The 25479-nt window shown below is 41.5% G+C and overlaps 1 protein-coding gene across 8 annotated transcripts in view; it reads left to right on the forward strand.

Annotated features, from left to right (window-relative positions):
- TFDP2 (transcription factor Dp-2) overlaps window positions 1-25479 on the forward strand; it is a 110095-nt gene that overhangs the window by 77659 nt on the left and 6957 nt on the right. For all 8 annotated transcript variants that reach the window (XM_040348792.1, XM_040348789.1, XM_040348791.1 and 5 more), the window contains 7 exons: window positions 1194-1318; window positions 2862-2909; window positions 7405-7567; window positions 8703-8846; window positions 15084-15152; window positions 20958-21109; window positions 21415-21581. In XM_040348792.1, the coding sequence (XP_040204726.1) occupies window positions 1194-1318; window positions 2862-2909; window positions 7405-7567; window positions 8703-8846; window positions 15084-15152; window positions 20958-21109; window positions 21415-21581 (868 nt within the window). The remainder of the gene's footprint in view (window positions 1-1193; window positions 1319-2861; window positions 2910-7404; window positions 7568-8702; window positions 8847-15083; window positions 15153-20957; window positions 21110-21414; window positions 21582-25479) is intronic.

The following is a 25479-nucleotide window of genomic DNA, read 5'->3' on the forward strand; positions in this document are numbered from 1 at the left end:
AGGTCTGGTATGGATTTTGAGGGGAACCCTCATGCCAATATTTTTTTTAACTTGTGTGGGGTCCCGCCGAGCATGCAGCCTGGCAGGCCAGGACAGGGGGAGACGAGCTAGTGCCCCTCTCCCTAGACCATACCAGACCCCTTCCCCTTAACATAGGGGGGGTGTGCTTTGGGAAGGGGGGCTCCCCCTCCCTAAGATAGGGAGGGGGGTTGAATCGAGATCACAATTTTTTAACGATTACCGTAATCATGCAGCTCTACTTCATGTCCAGAGATGCAATGCAACAGAACCATAGACCCATGAACATGAGGAAACCTCCCCAAAATAAATCTGACCTTTCATTGTTGTCATTGGTCTTGTGTCCTTTCTTGCTGTTTGGGTGACAACTTTCCGATATTAGATTTTCTATACTTTCTGTTCTGGTGATAGTAATCAAAACCTCCCTAATAGGGACTCTGGCGCTAGACAAAAACCTGACCTTTTTTTAAATCTTCATAATTTCTAAAGCTGAAAAACAAATTTAGGCTAGAGTTCAAAATTGTCGATTGACAACTCTTCAAGAATACATTTACTGTGGGCTTGTAATGTAATATAAAAACTGTCAAATGCTTCCTTCCTATAATTAAACCACTGTGTCTATGCTGCTGGTGACCCTACAATGATATGATACGCAAGCGTCAAGCTTTTTTATGTGCATTTTAATAATGCGTTTAAAGCTTAGATTATTTTAAACTTTCTGCAATCATTAATGATTTTATTATATATTTTATGATTTGGATTACAAGCCAGCCCACAACAATTATACTTTATACTGCAATGTGTTATTCATGACATCTGTGTGCGTGTGTATGTATAATGTGTGTATTTTATATACACACACACATATATATATATATATATATATATATATATATATATATATATATATATATATATATATATTAATGATGATTTGTCATCATGATATCTGTATATGAAAGAATAAATGTCGTCGTCATGCATTTGACCACTTTACAAGCTACGTGTCACGTGATTCATTTAAAGTCCAAAACCTTTTCCTCTTTAAAGATGTGACAACCACCTCTGCAGCTTTTGAAGAATCAGATGGACTCATTCTGGGGAAATTTGAGATAAGATAAAATGAATACCATGCTGGAATAAATACTGTAAATGTTTTTTTCTTCTCTTTCTAGATTATAAGCACTCCTCAGAGACTGAACGCCGGAGCAGATCTTCTCATAGGGAGACAGTTCTCTACGGCTACCTCAGCCATGGTCACTCAGAGCCACATCACAGACACAACTAGCTGGATCCCCGGGTAATTCATATCTATTGGATGCATGTTTAGTTCCTAATGTGGTTCTGTATTTGGAGGGTTTAGACTCTTGACATAGCGCACACATGCGTAATCATGTGTTCTTTGTGTATTACTTCTCTTTTTCTTACGTGGGAAGACCAAATAAACCATTGGTTGTATCCGGTCATTATTTTATGTTCTTCCATGGCTCAATCATGTGGAAGTACCTCTAACCTACCTATGGTAGTGCATTCTTTTGAATATTCAGCAGTGAATGGTATTTAAACGGGGCTATAGATAGATTGCAATGTATCATTATAAATAGATGTATGCTGAACAAACCATGGATAAAAGATTGTGGGATGATTCTTTTACCGGTCATGTGACCGGCCAGAAACAAACTGAAATAAGGTATTTAGAGGCATAATTTTATACAAACGTGCACAGTGTAGTATGGCTTTGTACAACAGAGGGGCTGGCAGTAGTCTTTAACTTTTCTGCCAGCCACTAATAGTGGCTGGGGGGTAGGGAAAGAGATCGGCTCACACACAGGAGCTGACAGGCAGGGGAAAGGGGGGAGAAAGGAGAGCAGCGGCATTATAACTGATCATGGATGAGCAGCCATGATTACTGTGGTCAGCACACTAAGGGGGACATGGGAACAGGCAGGATCAACCAGGTTTTTGACAGCATTGAAAGGGACAGATTAGACTGCACAAGCACTGTGTTGTTTAACCGGCTATAAGGAAACTTTCTAAGCACAGCTACACTTTTAAATGTATAAAGTAATCAGCTTCCCAAAGACTCTAGGGGGTTAAGGCTAGCTTTACACACACAGATTTCTCTTCAGCCCATGGGCTGAATGAGAAAAATCAAATATATTTTCTGCTGCTGCCTTTCAAATTCAAGCATCTGAGGCTACTTTAATACCTGAGCAATGGCTGCATCTGATGGCACACAGTCACTGTTCAGCTGATAGACTTCCAGCTTTGTCTCGAGCCTCTCCTCGACTCATTTCTTGGTTTACTTTCAATTTCAAAGAACTACATATTCCATGGAATCTTGCTGCATGCAAGTAGTACTTCCTGTACTGACTGTGCCACCTGAAACGCCTCCTTTTACACCTCTGTAGTTCCGAAGGCAGGCTCTGTGAAATGTGACACAGCAGTGCCTACTCACAGGAGATGGTGACTGTGTGTCACAGAATTCAAGGAAGTAAATGTGTGGGGATCTTCACAAAGTTGGTTTTCAAAATCATTCACATCAATAGGAATAGGCAGATGCTCACATGAATGACTAATCTGGAGAATTGCCTACTTTTAAAGTATTTTTATGTGTAATGCTACTTGGAGCCGTTTAACACAGAAAACAAAATATTGATGGGTGATCCCTCGCACTCATTCTGTATCTTTTCCCCCTAATTCACTACCTGATGGCTGAGCCTTGTCTGCTCCTATTGCTCTACATCCCTACATTTCACTAGTTGTAATTTTAGCATTTGACAAATTTGCCAAATGTGTAGTTTTGCAAAATAACATCATTGTGTTTTTTTTTTATTTTGTAGGGACAGGAAGCGTTCCCGGGAGTTCATAGAGGCTGACTTCTCTGAAGGGTGAGTGTTGAGAGTTTTTATCTGCTAAGAGTGGTATTAGAGGTCCAGTTGAGTACATGAAGAGGGTTGGAGCTGTCTGGAGAGATGGTTTAGCAAAGTTTGAGATTTTAGGATGTTGGGGGTTTGTCTAATCAAGATTTGTCTAATCAAAGGGTCAGCAACCTACTGTATAGGTGGGCATGCAGGGCCATTTACAGTGGTACCGAGAAGATCGATAGTCTTGTGTATACAAAATGATTTGATATTACTCATTAACTCATAAATGTAGTAATGTTTGTTAAATAGTGTCTAGTTCTTATGCTTGAAAAAAGTGACCTTTGCACTAATCTCTACGCTTTGAAATCATTTACATGTTCAAACTGGGGGTTATTTACGAAAGGCAAATCCACTTTGCACTACAAGTGCACTTGAAAGTACATTTGGAAGTGCAGTTGCTCTAAATATAAGGGGTAGATCTGAAATGAGGGGAAGCTCTGCTGATTTTATCATCCAATCATGTGCAAGCTAAAATGCTGTTTTTTATTTTCCTTGTATGCCCCCCTCGGATCTACAGCGACTTTACTTCCAAGTGCACTTGCAGTGAAAAGTAAATTTGCCTTTAGTAAATAACCCCCAGTGTGTTAGTCCATCTCAAAGATGCATTACAAGATTTAATTCAGAAGTGTGCGTGCAGTTAAAATTAACATCCTGTAGGCCAGGTGTAGCACAACTAAGCCATGAAAGATAGGGATGGGAATCTCATTGTCTAAAGTTCAAAGCTGGCCATGGATGGTTCAAATCCCAACCGTCTGAAATTTGAACCATGTATGGACAGACTGAATGTACCATGTTGATTAATCGATTAACTTGGGTACAACCAGCCTGCCGGATCATACATGCGATTATCGCTAGCGACTGGTATAGCCGTGGTTGCAGTAAAGAAATGTTCACCGTTGATGGCCGGCTTAAAGTGATACTAAAGTCTAGTTTTTTTTTTTTCAATAAAAATAACATGCATTTTATACTTGCCTCCTCTATGCAGTAGATTTGCACAGAGCAGCCCAGATTCCCCTCCTCTCGGTTCCTTCTTCGGTGCTCCTGGCTCCTCCCTCCTGTTGAGTTCCCCCACAGCAAGCAGCTTGCTATGGGGGCACCTGAGCCGAATCGCAGCTCCCCGTCTCCATTCAAAAAGGGCGCTACGGCCTAGCCCACCCCCCTCTCTCCTGATTGGCTGACTGACTTTGACAGCAACGGGAGCCAATGGCGCAGCTGCTATGTCTCAGCTAATCAGGAAGGAGAGTCTTGAACAGCCAAAACACTCATGGACATCGCTGGACAGAGATGGGGTAAGTATTAGGAAGGCTGCTGCACACAGAAGGGTTTTTATCTTTATGTATAGAATGCATGAAGATAAAAAACCTTCTGACTTTACAACTCCTTTAAGGCTCCATTCACACTTGTATGACTCCAAAGTAGCTTGACTTTGGAGTGCAGCTTTGATGCGACTTGAATGTGACTTGTTGTCCCTCTGCAAAGTCGGACCCACTGTTGCACCATGGTTGCATGTAAAACATTCAGGCATGCAACTTTTGAGGGTTAACGTTGAATCTTTATTATTGGAAAACATGGTGCTACGACTTGTCATGTAACTTTGATGTCCAAAGTCACATAGGTGTGAATGGGATCTTACTGTGCACATTAATGGTTAATATGAAATGTTTTGTGTGTTCACTTGTTAACATAATCATTTATAAATCTAACTTGCCATTAGCAGTATAACTATGAGTGCAAAAATAAACAATATGGTTAAAATGCACTGTTGTTCACTGGCATACCGGATGTCTAATGCTTGTAAATTAAAACTTAACGGGAAAAGGTGGCTGACCCTGTTCTAATCTATAGAAAACCATATGATTTATGTCCAACAATTACCTAAATTCAGAATTCCTTGTCTCTGTACTTGTTCTGGGTCGGTGACTTTGATAGCAATAAAGCTAAAGCATGAGCATGACAACCAGGAACCTAGAGGAGTTGCCAATGGCAACCTCCATTATTCTCTCACAACGCTTTCCCTTTAACACATGTTTTATCAAACTGGCGGCAGCTCGCTTCTTTGTTGCACGCGTTACAAATTTTGGATAGTCTGAGGCCTCAGAGCGTTCAACTGCTGATAAAGCCTATGTGTAAGTATTTTTAGAAATTATGTAACTGTGGTTCTCGGTAAATCAAAAGCAGTCACGTATAGAGATGTCCTCAGTTTGTTAGTTTTATTTGTTACTTAACCCCTTATTATAGTGTTTCTAGCAGAATATAACGTTCTATGGAAGTTTAGTGTATGCAGAGCGAATATTGAGCACACATCATACAATTTAGTGTACAATGGAAGTAAGCAGATGCTATAAAGCCCTCTATGTGAAAGCAGTAAATGCTGAGCAGTTCAGACTAGTTGGTCCCTGGCAGAGTTCTGACTCTTCCAGTTCTTTTCACTTCCTGCTGCTGTTCCTAACAAGGAATCTGGAACTAATCCCTCTGGATGCTTTCGCAGAGTGCCTGGCCACTGTGGCAACCACTTGTCAGGAAGCGTTTCTATCATCTGCAGCACCTTTTCTTCCAGACACTGCAGAATATAGTTGTACTTAGCATCTTGCTGTACATTCTGGGAAGGACACCCAGGACTTCAGCTACTGTTTCCATGACCGGATTTTTCCATTTTATCAAAAAAAAAAAGGGAATTATTACATGCCAAGCACAATATTTGTATAGCCTGTTCATTACATTATGCATAAAACACTGTTGTAGACCTTCTTTACATATGTGCTGCCTATAAAAAGAAATAAAGGATCCACAGCAGCGTAAAATAACTGGAAATAAAAAACACTTTTGTAACATTTCCAAGATTTTGTACTGAACAGTGACACTTCTGTTCATTTCCAAGCTGGGTTATACATGGGAATAAATTGTTGACAGAAATCTTTATATGCCCACTTTGTATATACCAGGGATAGGCAACCTAAGGCTTGGGTGCCAGGATGCTATTTTCAGTGGCAACCATGGCATTGTCACATGGAATGTGTGCAGGCCCACAGGATCCCATGGTGGGCCCCTGTTCCCTACAAATATAGTGCTGCTATCGGCAGCTGCAGTTGTAATTGACGGCTCAATAGGTTGTCATTAACAAGACCTGGCCTGCCCACAGCCCACACACCTCCATGATGCTTTAGAGGTCAGCCTGGGGTTCAAGGGCAGGGCTTCCTCCCAGTCCCAGCGTATGCCTCCCCGCAGCTGCAGACGTTGTTACATAATGAAACTGCCTAACCTCTTCCTTTTATTGAAACCACCAGTTGTAGTGTAAAACCACCGGTATTTCTGATGGTGCAGCAATTGGGGCTGATCTATGGTCTACAGTGGTTGTCTAATTATTGTAAATAGGTTGCCAACCCCACTATATATAGCACTGTCAGTTATGGACACATCATTGGGGTTTCATCTTGGCATTTCCAACCCAGTTGGTTCACATTTTGTCCATTTCAGCTTTATAACATTTCCTGCTTGATAGAGTTAAAAAAATATATATATTTTCAAAGTTATAGTTAATTTATTCCTCCCTTTGCACAATTGTTTGATTTGTTTTGCCCTTCTAACCCCACACTCTTATCCCAAATCTTGCTGGTTGCTGTAGAATAGATGATCTGCTGATATATGGAGCTTACTGTGTAGACAACAAAGGCTAAATGGAGTGTAGCTACCAGTCATGCATAAACTACCACAATGCAGGGCTCCTAAGAGCCCATTCACACTCGTCAGGGGCGACAGCCGCCTGAAAATTCACGTCCCACTCTGTTCAATAGAACCGTTCTAATAGGAACGACGCAAGGTTCTTGTACGACTTTGGGTGCGCCTCTGAAGTCGTCTTCAGGTCGCCTTGCCGTTGTGCCCCCAAAGTCGTGCCGCCCGTGTGAATGGGCTCTAATCCCCTGGATTGAAGAAGTGTATGCATGCCATACACTGTTGAGTCAAGCATGCCACATGATAAATGGAACAAAGAAAATTCAGAGTAACTGAACATATGTCTTGATATGTCATCTATATTTGCCCCTCCACCACATGTACAGCCATCAAGGCCTGTTGTGTCATAATATATGGAATCAATTCTGTATGTAGGTTAGGATAGGTTGCAAAGGTGCAGCGATCTGATGTCTGTGGGTCAGACCTCCATACCTCGAAACAGTCATACTACCCAGTTGTTTAGATTTAGAAGAAGAGGTGGTCCAAAAGATATCACGAAAATGCAATGTATTGGTGTTTTACTTTCTCATTTTGTGAGTATTCGAAGATGATCCAAGGTTGTAAGGAGTGTGAAATAGTTTATACACTTGGTCATCCTTCCAGTTTTTACATAATTTTTTATGTAACACCCCTGAATTTTTTTTTTTTTTTTTATTCTGTAATAACAATGTTCAACCATAATGTTCATTTGTAAGACTAAAGTATGTCATTTTCATTTTACAAACTAAAGCAAGAGGAGCAAAAGAGGAGAGAAGAGTGGAAAGGGTCTTCGGCATTTCTCTATGAAGGTTTGTGAAAAGGTTCAGAACAAAGGCACTACGTCGTACAATGAGGTGGCTGATGAGTTGGTGGCTGAATTTACCAACACCACAGGTCACCTGCCCACTGATTCGGTGAGTGGAATTTGTATCATCTTGCTGTTTATCTGCCCTTATTGTATGCCTAACAAGCATTGACAATTAATGTTATGATACATTTGTATTTTGACTGTGACTTCAAATTCTAATTTATCAGTACAAAACTCACAATGTATAGTCATTTTCAGCACATATAGCAGGTCATCTTCCATTCTGAAGCCAACAGGATAGTTGTTCTTGGTCATACAATAGTACAATGAAAAAAACTTTATGAAAGAAAATCCCTGATAGCTTATTTGGATGAGGACCATTGTGTGCTTGGCCTCCAGCAAAAGGAGAAAAATGTCAGCGCTCATCGGTTTATAATTAGCAAAGGACAGTGGAGGTGGGAAAGGCAAAATTAAGACTAGTGTTAGGGAAATTTGTATTGCGTGTATTTTCTTGAATTGGTACACACACACATGATGGGTCTCAATCTCTGTGAATGTTGCTGTAGATTGAAGTAGGAGGGTGTAAACTCAAGGTAAATTTGTTCTCAGTATATTCATTGTTGTATATGTCCCTGTGGGATAGGAGCATTTTATATTAATTATGAGAGCAGCAGGAGCGGTGGAGGCTGGCGCCTGACACGAGCAGGCAGGCAGGGAGGGGGCATTGGGCAGAGGAGGACAGAGAAGGGCTGCAGATGTCGGAGGCACGTAAACTGACTATGGTGTCAGGGTTCAGCAGCCATGATATACCATAGTTAGCCTACAGGGGGAGGGTATAGCCAGGCAGGATCAGACAGACAGAAAGTGTTTCAGGGGACCAAATTACATAGCACAAGCACTGTGCTGTATAATATGCTTTAAGGAAACAGGATAAATATGCTTTGAGGAAACATGATCTGTTTGGGGGTTAAAAAAACTTTTTAAATTTGCAGCTAAGAGGTCTGTTTTTATTAATATATTAGAAACCGTTTTTTTATCAAGGTACCTTTTGCTGCGTAGCAGGGTTGAGTACTGTCTTCCAGCTGACATACTCTCTCTACCTCATATGGCTGCCATGATATGTCACAGGAGCTTTCATAATCCTTTCATAGTACGATATTGAATGATAACTCATTTGCAGTGCAATTAGCTTTCCAAGCAATAATAAGTTACTTATTAGAAATTGTTTGTTTACATCTCAGGCTTATGATCAGAAGAATATCCGAAGAAGAGTTTACGATGCACTTAATGTACTAATGGCCATGAATATTATCTCTAAGGAGAAAAAGGAAATTAAGTGGATTGGTCTGCCGTCAAACTCCGTCCAGGAATGTGAAAATCTGGAGGTAATGTTCTATAAATAAAATATACTTCTCTCCTCCCATGACTTACATAACCTTATGCCGCGTACACACGATCAGGCTTTTGCCCGGCCAAATCTCAGAATTCCATTGGAGAAAAATAGATCATGTTCTATATCTAAACTCCGATGAAAAAACTCAGATGGGGCTACACCCGATCGGAATATCCGATGGAAAAAGTCCGCCTGACTTTTTCCATCGGAAATTCCGATTGTGTGTACAAGGCATTATTCTACAACAATGCATGCACTATGTTTGACTCTGAACTTCGGCTATAAAGCACACCTGTCACTATACTAAATTTCCCAAGCAAAGTTCTATCTGTAAAAGAAGAATGTAAATACTTGCCTCTCCTGTGCCTAAACAGCCAAACAACACTCTGGTCATGAGAAATCCCTCTGGGAATCTTACAAATCTTGAAGCGCCCATCTCTCGATCCCCCCACAATTTTCCCCTTTTTCCTCCATGCCACTACTGCTGTCTCCTATATTGGTGTGGAAGTCAGCAGAAGGAACCAATGGGACCTGTGAAAGAAAAGCCAGAGATGCTTCTGGAAGTGCCATTTGTCAGCAGTTTGGGGATTGATATTTAAAAAAAAAAAAAGGAGCTGTTCTGTGGTGTGGAATGCAGGCAAGCAAAAGTATTCATACTCTTTTTACAGGTATGACCTTGTTTAAGAACTTTGCAGTAGTGACATGGTCCTTTTTAAGCAACCATTTAACAGGTTGTGGGAACTTAGTCAACGTAAAGTCCCAGCCCCTGGATTTTAACACTTCAAGCACCCTTGGCTCTACCAGACCATTTACAGTATATTTAGATCTTGAAGGACCCCACCATGGATCTGTTAAGTTGAAGTCCCAATGAAGAAATGTTGAAGAGGAAGGAGATAGGTGATCCTTTCTGGATATTGCATGCTTTTCCAAAAATGAAATGACTTCTTGATATACAACGATTAAAAATTTGCCAAAATGATCAGCCTTGTGATGATGACGGCCTGTAGGTTATTTGCAATCTTGGGACATTTCCTTTTGAATGCCTGTAAACCAGCATTTCAGTGCAGTGCTGTGTTTGAGGCCTGGCTTAGATGTATGAGCCCTGGTCCTGGTACCCAGCTGTGGGGAGCAGCTGACTCAGCAGCTCATTACTAGTGTGCTTCAGCCTACCGTGTCTCATTGTAGGAGCCGGGGGTGTTGCATGCTCTGCATTATCCTGTGCTATTTCCACACTCTGCATTATGTAAGGATACTTCAGTCTTACAGGATTTACTTTATCCACTAGAATTGTATATATTTCTAAATGATACAGATGGTAACTAGTAGCTTCTCTTTAATAGTCTTTTAATAAATGTTATTGTACTGTATATATTTTCTGCTCCAGTAACAATAAATCATACAGAAAACAAAAGTGCCATTAGAAACTAATTCAAGCGCTCACAATGGACTGCTGGAAGGAATTATTCATGCATATGAAGTGGCTGCAAAAAAGGTTGCGAGGATTGAGCAACTGTCAACTCTAAAGGTTGCAGAAGGATTAGCAACTGTCATGGAGTTTCTTAAAAATGGAAAACACAATGTTTCGCAGCTCTTGATCTAAAAGATCAAGAGAAGATCCACAGAGAATTGCAAACAAGAAACCAAAGCCCTGGATCGTGAATTCTAAAAGTGTATTTATTAAGCATTAGCTAAAACTTGCATGAACATAGTGGAGGATGTGAGGGGGAATCCCCTAACTGTCACAGCACGGATCAGGGGGAAACGGCGGGCTGGGTGTGGTGAGCCAGAGGAGGATGCATTCAGGCAGGACGCCTGACAGCCAGTGTGGTATGTGATTATGCCCACATTGAGCAGCCTGGTTCAAGGCAAAGATGGAATGTGGAAACCCACAGATGGCTAAAAAAGCACTGGACAGCAGGGGCTGCGGAGATCACGATGACCAACACACCTGGATGGGAGGCTGAAAGCCAGGGGTGAAAACCGCCTGAGAAGCTGATCCTCAAGCCGCTGCCACCAAGACATTCATGTAAGTTTTAGCTAAGGCTTAATAAATATACTTTTAGAATTCATGGTCCAGAGCCTTGGTCACTTGTTTGCAATAAAACACAATTTTTTTTGTAGCCCCTATTAATACATACAGTGGATATAAAAAGTCTACACACCCCTGTTAAAATGTCAGGTTTCTGTAATGTAAAAAAATATGAGACAAAGATGAATCCTTTGAGAACTTTTCCCACCTTTTAATGCGACCTATAAACTGTACAACTCAATTGAACAACAAACTGAAATCTTTTAGGTGGAAGGAAGTCAAAATATTTTTTTTTTTATAATATTGTTGCATAAGTGTGCACACCCTTAAACTAATACTTTGTTGAAGCACCTTTTGATTTTATTACATCTGTCTTTTTGGGTATGAGTTTATCAGCATGGCACACCTTCACTTGGCAATATTTGCCCATTCTTCTTTGCAAAAACACTCCAAATCTGTCAGATTGTGAGGGCATCTCCTGTACACAGCCCTCTTCAGATCACCCCACAGATTTTCAATCAGATTCAGGTCTGGGCTCTTGCTGAGCCATTCCAAAACGTTTGGAGGTTATGACTAATGCCGCATACACACGATCATTTTTCGGCATGAAAAAAACGTTGTTTTAAAAAAAAATGTCATTTAAAATGATCATGTGTGGGCTTCACATCATTTTTCGGCTTCTGAAAAACGACAACATTTTTTTTCGAGCATGCTGCATTTTTTAACGATGTTTTAAACTATGTCGTTTTTCGGGTTGTAAAAAATGATCGTGTGTGGGCTAAAACGACGTTAAAAACCCTGTGCATGCTCAGAAGCAAATTATGAGATGGGAGCACGCGTGCTAGTAAAACTACCGTTCATAATGGAGTAAGCACATTCATCACGCTGTAACAGACAGAAAAGCGCAAATTGTCTTTTTACTAACACGGAATCAGCTACAACTTCCCCTTTATAGTGTTGTTGTACGTATTGTATGTCACCGCGCTTTGCTAGAGCATTTTTAAAAAAACGATGGTGTGTGGGCAACGTCGTTTTAATGATGAAGTTGGAAAACCGTTGTTTTTTCTACATGCCGAAAAATTATCGTGTGTATGCGGCCTTAGGCCTTATAGGCTGAAACGCGTCAACTGTTTTCATATGGGTTTGTTCACTGTGGCTTGTCAATAATAACGAAGATTTTTTTTTTAAAGAGCAACGACCGGAGTGTGGATAATTTTTTTTTTTTTCTCATTCCAAAACTTTAATCTTCTTTTGGTAAAGCTTTGGGTCGTTGTCATGCTGAAAGATGAAGTTCCTCTTCTTCCTCTTCGTTCCTGAAGGGTTTGTGCAAACATTGACTGGTATTTGGAACTGTTCATAATTCCCTCTACCTTGGCTAAGGCCCCTGTTCCAGCTGAAGAAAAACCGCCCCAAAGCATGATGCTGCCACCATCCTGCTTCACTGTGGATATGGTGTTCTTTTGGTGATGTGCAGTGTTGTTTTTGCACCAAACATATCTTATGGAATTATGGGCAAATAGTTCAACCTTGGTTTCATCAGGCCATAACACATTTTCCCACATGCTTTTGGGAAACTTTAGCTGTAATTTTTCAAAATTTAGTCGGGGCTCGGTTGTTTTTCTTTTGTTAGAAAAGGCTTCTGTCTTGCCACTCTTCCCCATAGTCTAGACATATGAAGAATACGGGAGATTGTTGTCACATGTACCACCTTACAGCCAGTACTTGCCAGATATTCCTGCAGCTCCTTTAATGTTGTAGGCCTCTTGGCAGCCACCCTGACCAGTTTTCTTCTCCTCTTTCCATCAATTTTGGAGGGATGTCCAGTTCTTGGTAATGTCGCTGTTGTGCCATATTGTCTCCACTTGATGATGACTGTCTTCACTGTGTTCCATGGTATATCTAATGCCTTGGAAATTATTTTGTGCCGTTCTCCTGACTGATACCTTTTAACAATGAGAATCCCTCTAATGCTTTGGAAGGTTTCTGCAGACCATGGCTTTTGCTGTAGACTGCGACTAGGAAAACATCAGGAAAGACCTACTAGAACAGCTGAACTTTATTTAGGTTTAACCATCGGCACTTTAAATGATGGCAAGTGTGTACTGACCCCTTTTTAACATGAGTTTGAATGTGATTGCTTATAGGGGTTGTAAAGGTAAAAGTTTTATCACCTTAATGCATTCTATGCATTAAGGTGAAAAAACTTCCAACTATACGGCCCCCGTTATACTTACCTGACCCCTCGAAAGTCCCGCACTTGGCCCCGACATCCTCTTCGCCGCTCAGCCTCCTGGCCGTTGATTGGCTAGACCGGATGGATTTAAAGCAGCGCAGCCATTTGCTGGCGCTGCTGTCAATCACATCCAATGACGAGGGGTGGGGCCGAGTGATGCAGTGAGTGACTATGGGCACAAGGACTCCACACAATGTGAGCTTGCGCGCATGAATGTGTGGAGTTCTTGCGGGGAGGACCAGAGACAGCCGCCGAGGGACCCCAGAAGATGTGGATCGGGGCCACTCTGTGCAAAACGAGCTGCACAGTGGAGGTAAGTATAACATTTCTTTACAACCCCTTTAATTCTGAACACAGCTACATCCCCAGTTATAAGAGGGTGTACACATTTATGCAACCGCATTATTTTTCTATTTTTACCCCCCCCCCCTAAAATTGAGTTGTACAGTTTATAGGTCACACTAAATGTATAAAAAAGTTCTGAAATTATTCATCCTTGTCTCATATTTTTACATTCCAGAAACCTGACATTTTAAAAGGGTGTGTAGACTTTTCTCATCCACTGTAAATAGGAAATACAGTATACCTTTTGCATAAGTAGGAGATGGAGGTTTTTTTTAAGTAGTATGATAGTGGTAGAACTAGTGTGCCCTGGTGCCCCCTGGTGTGCCGTTAAGAAGCGTCAAACTCAAATCTGACTTCAGGGTATTGGATCCAGTTTTCATTCATTATCATTCTGTATCAAAGCTCTAATGAAGTTAAAATTAATAGCAAGTCATATTAAAGTGGTATAAAGGCCACTATTCCTGAAAATGTTCGCTCCCCACTCCTCATTCCTATCCTGCCTAACCTCTGTAATAAAGATGTACGCACTTACCTATTTTTAATCTGCTCCGGTCCAGTCACATGATCCTGCAGCTCCAGCTCAGGGAGCACTTAACAATGGCTGGAAATTTAAGAAGCCTTGACATCACCCATAGGGTCCCATAGCCGAGCTGTTGTCAGAGCTCCCTCCTCTCCCCTACAGCAGCCACTCACTGACACAGGGTTGGAGCTGTGGATTCACGTGACTGGACCAGATTAAAAATGGGTAACTACAGACTTCTTTTTTTTTTTTTTTTTTGTTATGCGGGATAGGTAAGAGAAGGTTTAAGGCTTTTCTTCTACTTTAATATTTTTTCTGTGTTTCGAACAGTATAAGCAATGTCGTTTCTATTTTTTTTCGTTGCGCTACAGAATAGCATAGCATGCTTGTTCTCACCTTTGAACTTAAGGGGTTAATCCTTTGCATTGTGGGGAAGGCCAGCTAACACAAGCAGGTTAGCTGACCTGCACATGCTCAGTTGTGTTTTATGCTGGAGAGAACATTTACTTGTTCTCAGAGCTAGTCAGGTCACATGATATTGACATCACACATGTAGGCCTGTATACAGGCTGTAGTGGAAATCTCTTCCTACCTGAAGTCTCAGCACTGGAGAAACTGTGCAGTTTATTATGTAACCATGGTATACAGATCATCCAAAAAGGTATATAGTGGCATTATTTTATTGTCAAAAGAAGATTTATAAGCTATGGGCACTGTGGGGGGTGGGTGTTGAACTATCGTCATATTACTGGGTTTAGTAACACTTTAATGAGGGGTAAGCACTTTTCTTGTTTAACTATTAAATACAACGTAGTTGGAAGATTGGGACATGCCACCACCTGAGAATTCTAAATGCCACCTTACTTTTTAGCCAGACATGAGCATATAAGTAAAGGCAGTTAACTTTTTACACTCTTCTTGACACATCTGCTTATTGGAATTGCTCTTCAGTTCTACAAAAAGGACTTTCTATCTTTCCATTTAAGTAAAACCGTACAGGTGATCATCCAACAGAATTGTTTGAAAGGTTTGCATTGTCCTGATTGATAATGATGGATTCAGTTATAATTTACACTGATCATTTTATCCTCTGGAATTTCAGATGGAGAAACAAAGGCGAATAGAACGCATCAAACAAAAGAGTGCTCAGCTCCAGGAGCTGCTGCTGCAGGTACCTAATCTTTATTGAGATATCATACCATCACCTTGTATTAATATTTGTTTGGAATTATTCAAATACAATGGGCCTTATTTGAAGTATCAATACCATCTGGCAGAACTGCATTTACAGATAAATAATGAAAGAATTTTAAGTGGTTTTGTATGTTGGCCTATGCAAACCTAATGGAAATGGCTTATGAAAATTGGAGCAAAAACAGAACAAAAAACAATGGAGTGAACATAAAGATATTGCTTGTATTTGCTTAGCAGATTCAGTGGAAGAGATTTTAAGTCCGAGAGCAGTTGACTGCGCATGCATCGTCTGGCAGCCCATATTCATTCATGCTGGCTACTGGGTTCCATGAGAGGCTGCATCATGAGAAAATGAGTGTCTCTATTATGGGGAGGGGTAGGAGAAGTACACTGCAGACGCCTCTGGCACTGGCTTATCAGGGGTGGAAAACAGAAGTGATCCTGCTGAGCACACATTGGTGGTCTTTTGTGCGCAATCATTTGTAGGCTCTATATCGTGTACCCTCATTACCTGAAAGATGCTTATGTGTGTTGCTCTCTACTTGGGGACAAGCTGGCTTGGTGACTACTCCCCAGCCCTTTACCTGCCAAGATCACTGTGTTCTTCCCTTTGCCTGCCTGGATCATTGTGTCCTATCCTTCATCTGCCTGGGTCACTACATGTCCTGTCTTCCGCTTTCCTGTATTATTGTGAGCCCTGCCTTTTGTCTGCCTGGATCACTGTGTGTCTTGCTGTCTGCCTATCTGGATCTCTGTGTCCTTCAGCCCACCTGCCAGGATCTCTTTATATCCTGCACGCAGTCTGTCTGGATTTTTTTTTTTTTTTTTTTTTTATCCTGCCCTCTGCCTGCCTGTATCACTGTATGTACTGCCCTCAGTCTTTACTTCTCTGCACCTGAATTTCTTTATATCATGACCTGTGCTTGTATTGCCATATTCAAATAGGGGATTTTATACAGGGCAGTAACCCATAAGAACCAATATAAGTTCACTCTTCAGAAGTTGGTTCAGTGAAAGATGGATTCTAAATAGCTGCTAAGAAGGCCATGAGTGTGTCTGGATTACCAACTGCAGCTGCAGTGCCTTGGAGTGGTCACTGGTGCTATTTTGTTTTCAGGCCTGACCATACACAGACCATTATACAAAAGTGGCTGTTTAGTGGGGGGAAGAGGTGGTGTAACTAAAATATCAGAAATGTTTTATTAAATATTATGGGGAAGTCTACATCACTCATCAACAGAAGACTTCTACTGATGAATGCTGCATGTTCTTCTAATAGTTGAATGACAAGACCAGGGCCGATCCTAGGGTCACAGACGCCTGGGTGCAGAAATATTTCTGGCGCCCCCACATGGGCGTGGTCATCTTACTAACTCCTCCCCTTTACAAATGTTTCTATGGCTACGACTCAAACACAAAGATGCTCCCCTAAGAAGTCTTCATTGGTGCCCCCCCACAACAGGTGTCCCCCATCAGAGCCCCCCCCCCCACAGCAGGTGTCCCCCATCAGAGCCCCCCACAGCAGAAGTCCCCATCAGAGCCTCCCACATCAGGTGTCCCCATAGATCAGCACCTATCTAATAGATCCCTGTAGCTCGGAAGCGCTGGGAGCATAAGCACATTACAGGGGGCGGGGCATACGTGGCATCTTTGATTTACTAGGAGGGTGGCACTCGGACTCTGGCCAACCCAGAAGCCTCTCATCACACCGCCTATGGGAGAAGAGCCGACACACGCAGAGGGGGTGGGGGAGACAGGAGACTGCTCCACGCGCACCGGACAAAATTAATTAGTGGAGCCTAGTACTGGAACGTTTTGCGGTACTAGGCTCCACTGCGGTACCCAGCCCGGATTCAGGGGACAGCAGGAGGTATGCGCTCTTGTCAGTTGCCAGCGGAGAGAGCAAGCGGAATAGGGAACCGCTACATGAGCTCCACCTCTGGACACAGACAAGGAGGAGGGAGGGAAGCACTTTGGAGCTTCGGTGCCCCCACCTCTGCGGCGCCTGGGTGCGGAGCACCCCGCCCACCCTGCCTAGGATCGGCCCTGGACAATACAAGAGAATGGGGGGGGGTGCCTTAATCTTGACTCTGTCAAAGCTCCATGTACAGCCTGGGACTGTGATCCAATGATGCAAGGGGGGTTAAAAGATATTGGAAATTATTTAAAGATTAACAAGGACTTGCATGTACCACAAAATCCCTGCACTTAAGCACGTCTATTACCATTGGAATGTTTGAGGCCAAGTCAAGGCCACTTTAATAATGGTTGCCTATTAGAAAAACATGTAGCAATATCCCCACTCAGTGGTGTGTACTTCTCATTAGATTGTACAGAGTTGTTCCATATTTTACATTTACATACATCTGAATTTCTGCAAACATTTGCTGTACTTTAAACTAGAATGATGTGGTAGGATTCATATTACCACACTTGTTTGACCTTGTCTGTTTATCGTTCATTTCTCCCTAGAAAACTTTTTTTCCATTGACTGTCATCATTTGTTGTATTTTTTATTGCCATTAAAACACACCAAAAATCCCCCTCCGTAGCTGCTGTATTCGAACACTGCGTGTTCTGTGTGTGATTATTGTTGGAAGTTTGAATCATGTGGGACAGCGGTCACGGGGCCACGCTTTACTTTTTGCCGTTTAGTAAGAATGAAGAGTATGACAATGGAAGTGCTTGTTGAGCCTCATTAGATACAAACCTTCCTCTCATCTGTGTTGTTCCTCACCACATACACCACAAGCTAAAGTGTGTTCTTACTACTACATATAGCAGACCAGTATCAACTCTTTATCTCTTACTGGTGGAAAATCCTCATGAAGAACAGAATTTTTTCTTTTTTTAATCTTTATGGCACTTGATTTTGACTTTGGTTCTTTGCTTCAGTTTTTTTTTTTTTTTGCTCTTCACTTTTTGCTTCCATTATACAAGCTCTGCTAACGCATAAAGGAAACCTATACTGGTTTAAGATTTTAAACTTCCATTGTTAACATTAGCTTACAAAAATCCTGTTTGTCTGGCTGTCTATGCCTTTTAATACCTTTTTTCTTTGAAATATTAATCATTTGTATCTGAAAGTGATATTTTATGCATTCTTATTTTGGTCCCCCATTTGTTACATGGAAACGGGGTTCAGCAGCTAACTAAGGTTCTGGACAACAATACAGAATCGCCTAGCATATTCCCCTTTTACATCTTTATTTTTTCCTCTGTTCAGTATTACAACTGTTATTATGGCCATGAAAGGCCCTTTCATATAGTTCATATGCATAATAAATCTCCTCTTTCCTTTCAAGATCAGAGGCACATGTGATTACAATGAGAAGCTGTTTAGTATTCATAAGCACCGTGTTATATCAAACCCCACCATTCAGGACCGAGTGTGCTGTAACAGCGAGTTTCATGTGCCTTGGGGAATATAGTACCAATTTTCTTTCCTAGAGATCATTTTCACCTGTGTTTAAAGAACTGAAGTTTTCTTCCTTCATCTCTGTGCTTTGGTGGGACCATCAGATAATCAGAATATTCACAGTAATTCATTACAATGATATATTCAACTAAGTGTGTATTCTGATCTTGTGGGAACATATGACTTGTGTTCCCACTCATGTGATTATGTTGAGCTATCTACATATAAAAACTTTAAGGTTGGTGAATTCCACCCAATTTGCCAAGAAAGTACTTGTTTAATGGTATTTAAAAAGAAGATCCTATATTTAAAGTGATACTAAACACACATTGGGGTAGATTCAGAAAGCAATTACACCTGCGTATCCATAGATACGCAGCGTAATTGCTAAGTAGCGCCGGCGTATCTACTTTCTGTATTCAGAAAGCTAGATAAGCCGACTGCAGCCTAAGATACCACTGGCATAAGTCCCTTATGCCGTCGTATCTTAGGGTGCATTCTGACGCTGGCCGTTAGGTGGCGCACCCGTAGTTGTCAGCGTAGAGTATGCAAATTGCATACTAACGCCGATTCACAAACGTACGCGCGGACGGCGCTCGTTTTTTACGTTGTTTGCGTACGTCGTTTTCGCCGTAAGGCTGCTCCTGCTATTAGGAGACGCAGCCAATGGTAAGTATGGACGTCGTTACCGCGTCGCGATTTTCAAATTTTGCGTCGTTTGCGGAACTCGTTCGTGAATGGCGCTGGACGCCGTTCACGTCGAAGCCAATGACGTCCTTGCGACATCATTTACCGCAATGCACGTCGGGAAATTTTCCCGACGGAGCATGCGCAGTACGTTCGGCGTGGGAACGCGCCTAATTTAACCTTCCTGGCGGTGTTCCCGAGACTGACTCGGGGTTAGATTTTCCTGCTACGATCGGTAACCCCGAGTCAGTCTCGGGCTTGCCTCGCTAGATCCACAGGCACTTTTTACTTACCTTGTCCCTGGATCCAGCGATGCCACCGCGCTGTGTGAGCGAGCGGGACCTCGCTCGATTCACATAGTGCCTCCGTGTGACGCCGATCTCCGTTCCCTGCGACGTTACGACGCACGGGGACGGAGAACGGCGCCAAATTCAAAAACGTAAACAAACACATTACATACAGTATACTGTAATCTTATAGATTACAGTACTGTATGTAAAAAAAACACAACCCCCCTTGTCCCTAGTGGTCTGTCCTGTGTCCTGCATGTCATTTTATATAATAAAAACCTTTTTTTCTCCCTGCAAACTGTAGATTGTCCATAGCAACCAAAAGTGTCCCATTATGTCAAAAATAGTTGTAGATCAGCTAAAAAACAGCGATAATAAATTATAATCACTTGCAGAATTGTGCGATAGCGATTTGTGGGGAAATTCGTCATAAAAAAAAAAAAATAATGACAGCAACAATTCTGCAACTGAGCAAATTTCAGTGATTTTAATTTGATTACATTATTGAATAATTTTTATTATAATTATATTATTATTTGTTATAATTATTTATAATTATTTATTATATTATAATTTATAATTTTGTTTTTAAAAAAATGTCATACCCGGGATGCCTATTAGAATCTTGTTTGGTCAGATTTAAGTGAGTTATTTCTAAAAATTACAGACCTACAATATAAAACGCCAAATTTCCTTGCAAATAATGGTACCGCTTTCAGCATGTTTTTTCGGAAAGAATCATACCGCCAGGGAGGTTAAATGATCCACGCCCCCTACGGGATCATTTAAATTACGCGCGCTTACGCCGGCCCCTTTTACGAGACGCTGCTGCAAATTACGGAGCAAATGCTACATGAATGCAGCGTAGCTCCAGTAATTTACGGAGGCGTAGCGTAAAAACGATACGCTGCGCCGTCGTATCGGTGCGCGCCCCTACCTGAATCTGGGCCACTGTTTGTTTAATTGACATGATCCTGTCTCTTTATTTGGATGATGGCAATATATATATATATATATATATATATATATATATATATATATATATATATATATATATATATATATATATATATATATATATATATATATTATGTAGATTGCAATAATCTGTATCAACCAGTCGGCTGATTTGTGAGCATCTGGCTGCTGTAGGTCACTGAATTTTATTCAATAATTTATCTGACTGCAGAAACTATAAACATGATTAACAGCTGATGGTCAGTGCACCTTGCTGATCATCATTGCTCTATACACTGCCTTACTGAATATAAATGAATGTGTCACTTGTTGCTGTGGATTCATTAGTGTGACTTAGCAGTACCTTGTCATTATTATCCAGACATAAGTGCAAGACACATCACCTGATTATGTTTCCTTTTCACCCTAGCAAATTGCATTCAAGCATTTGATTCAGAGGAACCGACAAATTGAGCAACAGAGCCAAACACCACCAGCTATAAACTCCACCATCAAGCTGCCCTTTATCATTGTGAACACCAGCAAAAAGACTGTCATTGACTGCAGTATATCTAGTGACAAGTGAGTGTGATACATAGCCAAGTGCTGAGTAGCAGTGATTCATGTTTAAGTTGTGAATAATGTGTTCTCTTCATCACTTATGGGCAACCTGAGCTCATCCAGCTGTTGAAGAGTGCAGCACATCCCGATAACTGGAGTGCCATAGGCTATGTCTACTATATGTCCTCTTTTCTTGCCCCCACCACCCCATTCTGTGTTGAGTCTTCCCCAGACCCTCTTCTACCTATCCTCCTAGCTTTCTTTGTGTGATTTTTATTTTGTATACCCTTTCATGAACATATATGGAAATGCCTATATTTTTACAGGTTTGAATACCTCTTTAACTTTGACAATGCCTTTGAAATCCACGATGACATTGAAGTTCTGAAGAGGATGGGGATGTCATTTGGACTTGAGTCTGGCAAATGCACAAAAGAAAACCTCAGTCTTGCCAAATCATTTGTTCCAAGAGCCTTAGAAGGATATGTGACAGGTAAATAATCAATAAACTTGACGGACCTTTATTAGGTTAGTTCTTTCTGTTTTTGTCTATAATGCAGATAATGTGTTCTGGGTCACTGCTGAGCCCTCATATCTTGCAGAGTCATTGTAGGTTACTAACAGCAGGTGGCAGAGTGGATACACCAGACATTGGCTTCTCTGGTTTGCTTGAATTTTATCGGAGTGATGTTTTCATGGAGGGAAAGGTGGATCCATACACATCAGATGTTTATCCTGTGATTTCAAATTGATGGCACTATATGTGCACTTTTACAATAGTATACCCAGACAATGCAAGCAAGTTTACAAATATAACTTACATTTTTTTCCTCTTCTGTCACCTGGGAGCTATACTGGGATCGGCCTGGGCGGGGGAGCCGGGAGAGGAAACACGGACTGATCACAGCCTCTGCCCTGCTAAAGGTACGAGTCCTGTGCAGGGGAGGCAGACATTAGCATAGGAAAGTGTCATGTTCGAGAGGAAAGGGGGAGGTCAGGGGCACTGTGATTTGAGGAGGCTGTGATTGAGGAGTTTGTCATTGCTAGGGGCACTGTAATATAAAGGGGACTGCACTGCAAAGGGGCACTGTAATTATTATATATATTTTATATTACAGCCCACCTTTACATTACATTACAGTACCTCCTTACAGAGCATTCACCTTTACATTATAGTGCCCCCTTTATTTCACAACTCTCCTTCACATTACAGTGCCCCCTTTACAGAGCAGTCCCTGTTACATTAATGTCAAGGGGGACTGTGCTGTAAAGGGGGGGGGGCTGAGGACAGACTCTGTGAATAGCCCCTTCCCCCAACCCTCTGTCCCCCCTGGTCCCTGGGAAAATTGGCTGCAGTGAAAGTGGCTCCTGGTGGCAAAAAGGTAAGGGCCCGCTGTTCTAAAGGATATGTGCACTTTCTTCAGGTCCTCCACCTCCCTGCAGAGCTCTGGTCGTTCCTGGGTGGTCTCCTAGCACTACATAGCCTTATCTTGAAAACCTGTTCAGCTGAGAAGCACTTGTGCATCATGGATTTCATTCAGTTATGTAGATGGCCCATCACCTTAAAATGGTTGAAAACTGGGGCACACGTGCATCAGGGGTACTCTGACTGGTGAGTGGACCTATGGAGAAAAGGGTGTGCTGCACATTGAAGATCTTTGCAGCAGATGTTGACCACAGCCAGAAAGGCCCTAAAGGATAGGTTCAATATGAACATACTCCTTTAAATGAACCACTTAAGACCCGGACCATTATGCAAGTTAAGTACCTTGCCCCTTTTTGCGATTCGGCACTGCGTCGCTTTAACTGACAATTGCGTGGTCGTGCGACGTGGCTCCCAAACAAAATTGGCATCCTTTTTTTCCCACAAATGGAGCTTTCTTTTGGTGGTATTTGATCACCTCTGCGGTTTTTATTTTTTGCGCTATAAACAAAAATAGAGCAACAATTTTGAAAAAAATTCAATATTTTTTACTTTTTGCTATATTAAATATCCCCCAAAAATATATAAAAGAACATTTTTTTTTCCCTCAGTTTAGGCCGATACGTATTCTTCTACATATTTTTGGTGAAAAAAATCACAATAAGCGTTTATTGATTGGTTTGTGCAAAATATATAGCATTTACAAAATAGAGGATAGTTTTATTGTATTTTTATTAATAATTTATTTTTTACTACTAATGGGGGCGATTAGCGTTTTTTTTTTTTTTTTTTTTGTGACTGCGACATTATGGTGGACACATCGGACAACTTTGACACATTTTTGGGACCATTGTCATTTTTACAGCAAAAAGTGCTATAAAAATTCATTGTTTACTGTGAAAATGACAATTGCAGTTTAGGAGTTAACCACTAGGGGGCACTGTAGGGGTTAAGTGTGACCTCATATGTGTTTCTAACTGTGGGGGGGGCGGGGCTGGACGTGTGACTTCATTGATCGTCTTTCCCTATATCAGGGAACAGATGATCAATGACACTGCCACAATGAAGAACAGGGAAGGTGTGTATACACACACCTCCCCCCGTTCTTCAGCTCCGGTGACCGATCGCAGGACACCGGTGGCAATCGGGTCCGCAGGTCCTGCGGGCGTGGTCACGGAGCTTAGGACCGGGTTGCGAGCGTGCCGGCGGCGGCGCGCTCGCGACCCCATGGCTGGGCTTAAAGAGTCACGTACAGGTACGTGATTGTGCCCAGCCGTGCCATTCTGCCGACGTATATCGGCGTGAAGGGGTCCTTAAGTGGTTAAAGACACCTACACCAGTGTTACCCAACTCCAGTCCTCAAGGCACACCAACAGGTCATGTTTTCAGGATTTCCCTCAGATGAAACGGCTGTGGTAATTACTAAGGCAGTGAAACTGATCAAATCACCTGTGCAAAATAATGCAAAGCCTGAAAACATGACCTGTTGGTGTGCCTTGAGGGCTGGAGTTGGGAAACACTGACCTACACCATTATTTAATAAGGATCTGATCATAGCGTTTGTTAGTTTTGGTAATAACGTGACAGAAATTAACTCAAGAAAGAAAACTTACCAAACTTTGGAGGTTCACTGTCATTTCTCACATTGATCTCTGTGATACAGTCACCAACTTCTCAATAAACTGCTTGTGGCCCTATAAAGTGTCATTCAGTTCACTCCTCAGCAGATGGTTAGTTGAAAAAACTGAAAGAGTTACGGGGAAGTGGGCGGCATTTGGGATTCGGGAAGCCCATGCAAAGAAGCTGAGAGATGGGGCTTCCTTTAGTCTAGGGCATTGTGTGTGGGATAGGGCAGAGCTGAATGTAGACTCCTTGTGCATATTAAACATAGAGCCGGCTATTCATTGCCTCCTAGGTGACATTTCTTCTTAATGAAAGGGCTTTTCCTGTTGATCATTGAGAACAACCAGTACGAACAGGGGAAATCCCATTCATAGTTTATTGAAGAGAGTACTACCATCTTAAAGGGACAGAACACCCAGATATACTTTTAGAATTGTACTTCATGCTTGTAATGACCGTAATACCTATAACAATTTCTATGTGTGTCTTTGTTCTATATGTAGAGTGTTGTGAATAGTGACTGGAAGTTGGCTTAAGTTTTAAAAGATTTTTTTTTTTCTCTAGCCTTTTTTTTTGAGAGTTTTCATGAGAGTAGCATACAAAACTGATTTTTTTTTTCTGGTATATTTTTTGATGTTTCTCTTTACTTCCTGTCTTGATTACAGCATTTTAGAGCCCCGAATAGGACTATCGTACAAAAAAAATGCCGCTTTCGATACGATAATCTTTATTACACAGCTTTCGTACAAAATTTTCCAAATGGACAAACGCAAAAATTTCCGTCTTTAATCCGTACAGTTTTCATCCGAAAGTACAATACAAATGCATTACATCACTTCCGAATTTTTGTTCTGTCATACAATAATTTTTGTACTTTTGTAACCTATTCGTTTTCGATATGGAGACAAGCATATCTAATCATGTGTACTAGGCTTTACTGTGGCAAGAAGTAAGGGGAAAAAATCCAATGGAGACACAGATAGAAATAAAAGCTAATGAAGTTTCTCCCCTTCTCTCATTTGAGACAAGTTCACTTTCAGGGCTCATTTACACCACAATCCTTGCGTTCAGTGTGTGTTTGTAATGCGATGCTGTTGCAGTGTTTTTGTATTTTTATTTTTTTTCTAAGTTACATTTATTTGTGCTGCGTTTCGGTGAACCACCAGTACTGGCAGAATAGATAAAACAAATGGGAGAGACACTTAGATTAGAAGACTACATTTACCAACATAGGGTGTCCGGATAAATTTGAGAAACTCTGTGCTAAGCGGCTGGATACCCCTGGGCTGAACCCTATTGATTGGTCATAGATAGACTCCAATACAGTCACTTTATGTTAAGCAAA

The sequence above is a fragment of the Rana temporaria genome, chromosome 4 (genome assembly GCF_905171775.1).
Source record: "Rana temporaria chromosome 4, aRanTem1.1, whole genome shotgun sequence".
In the NCBI taxonomy this organism is placed as follows: Eukaryota; Metazoa; Chordata; class Amphibia; order Anura; family Ranidae; genus Rana; species Rana temporaria.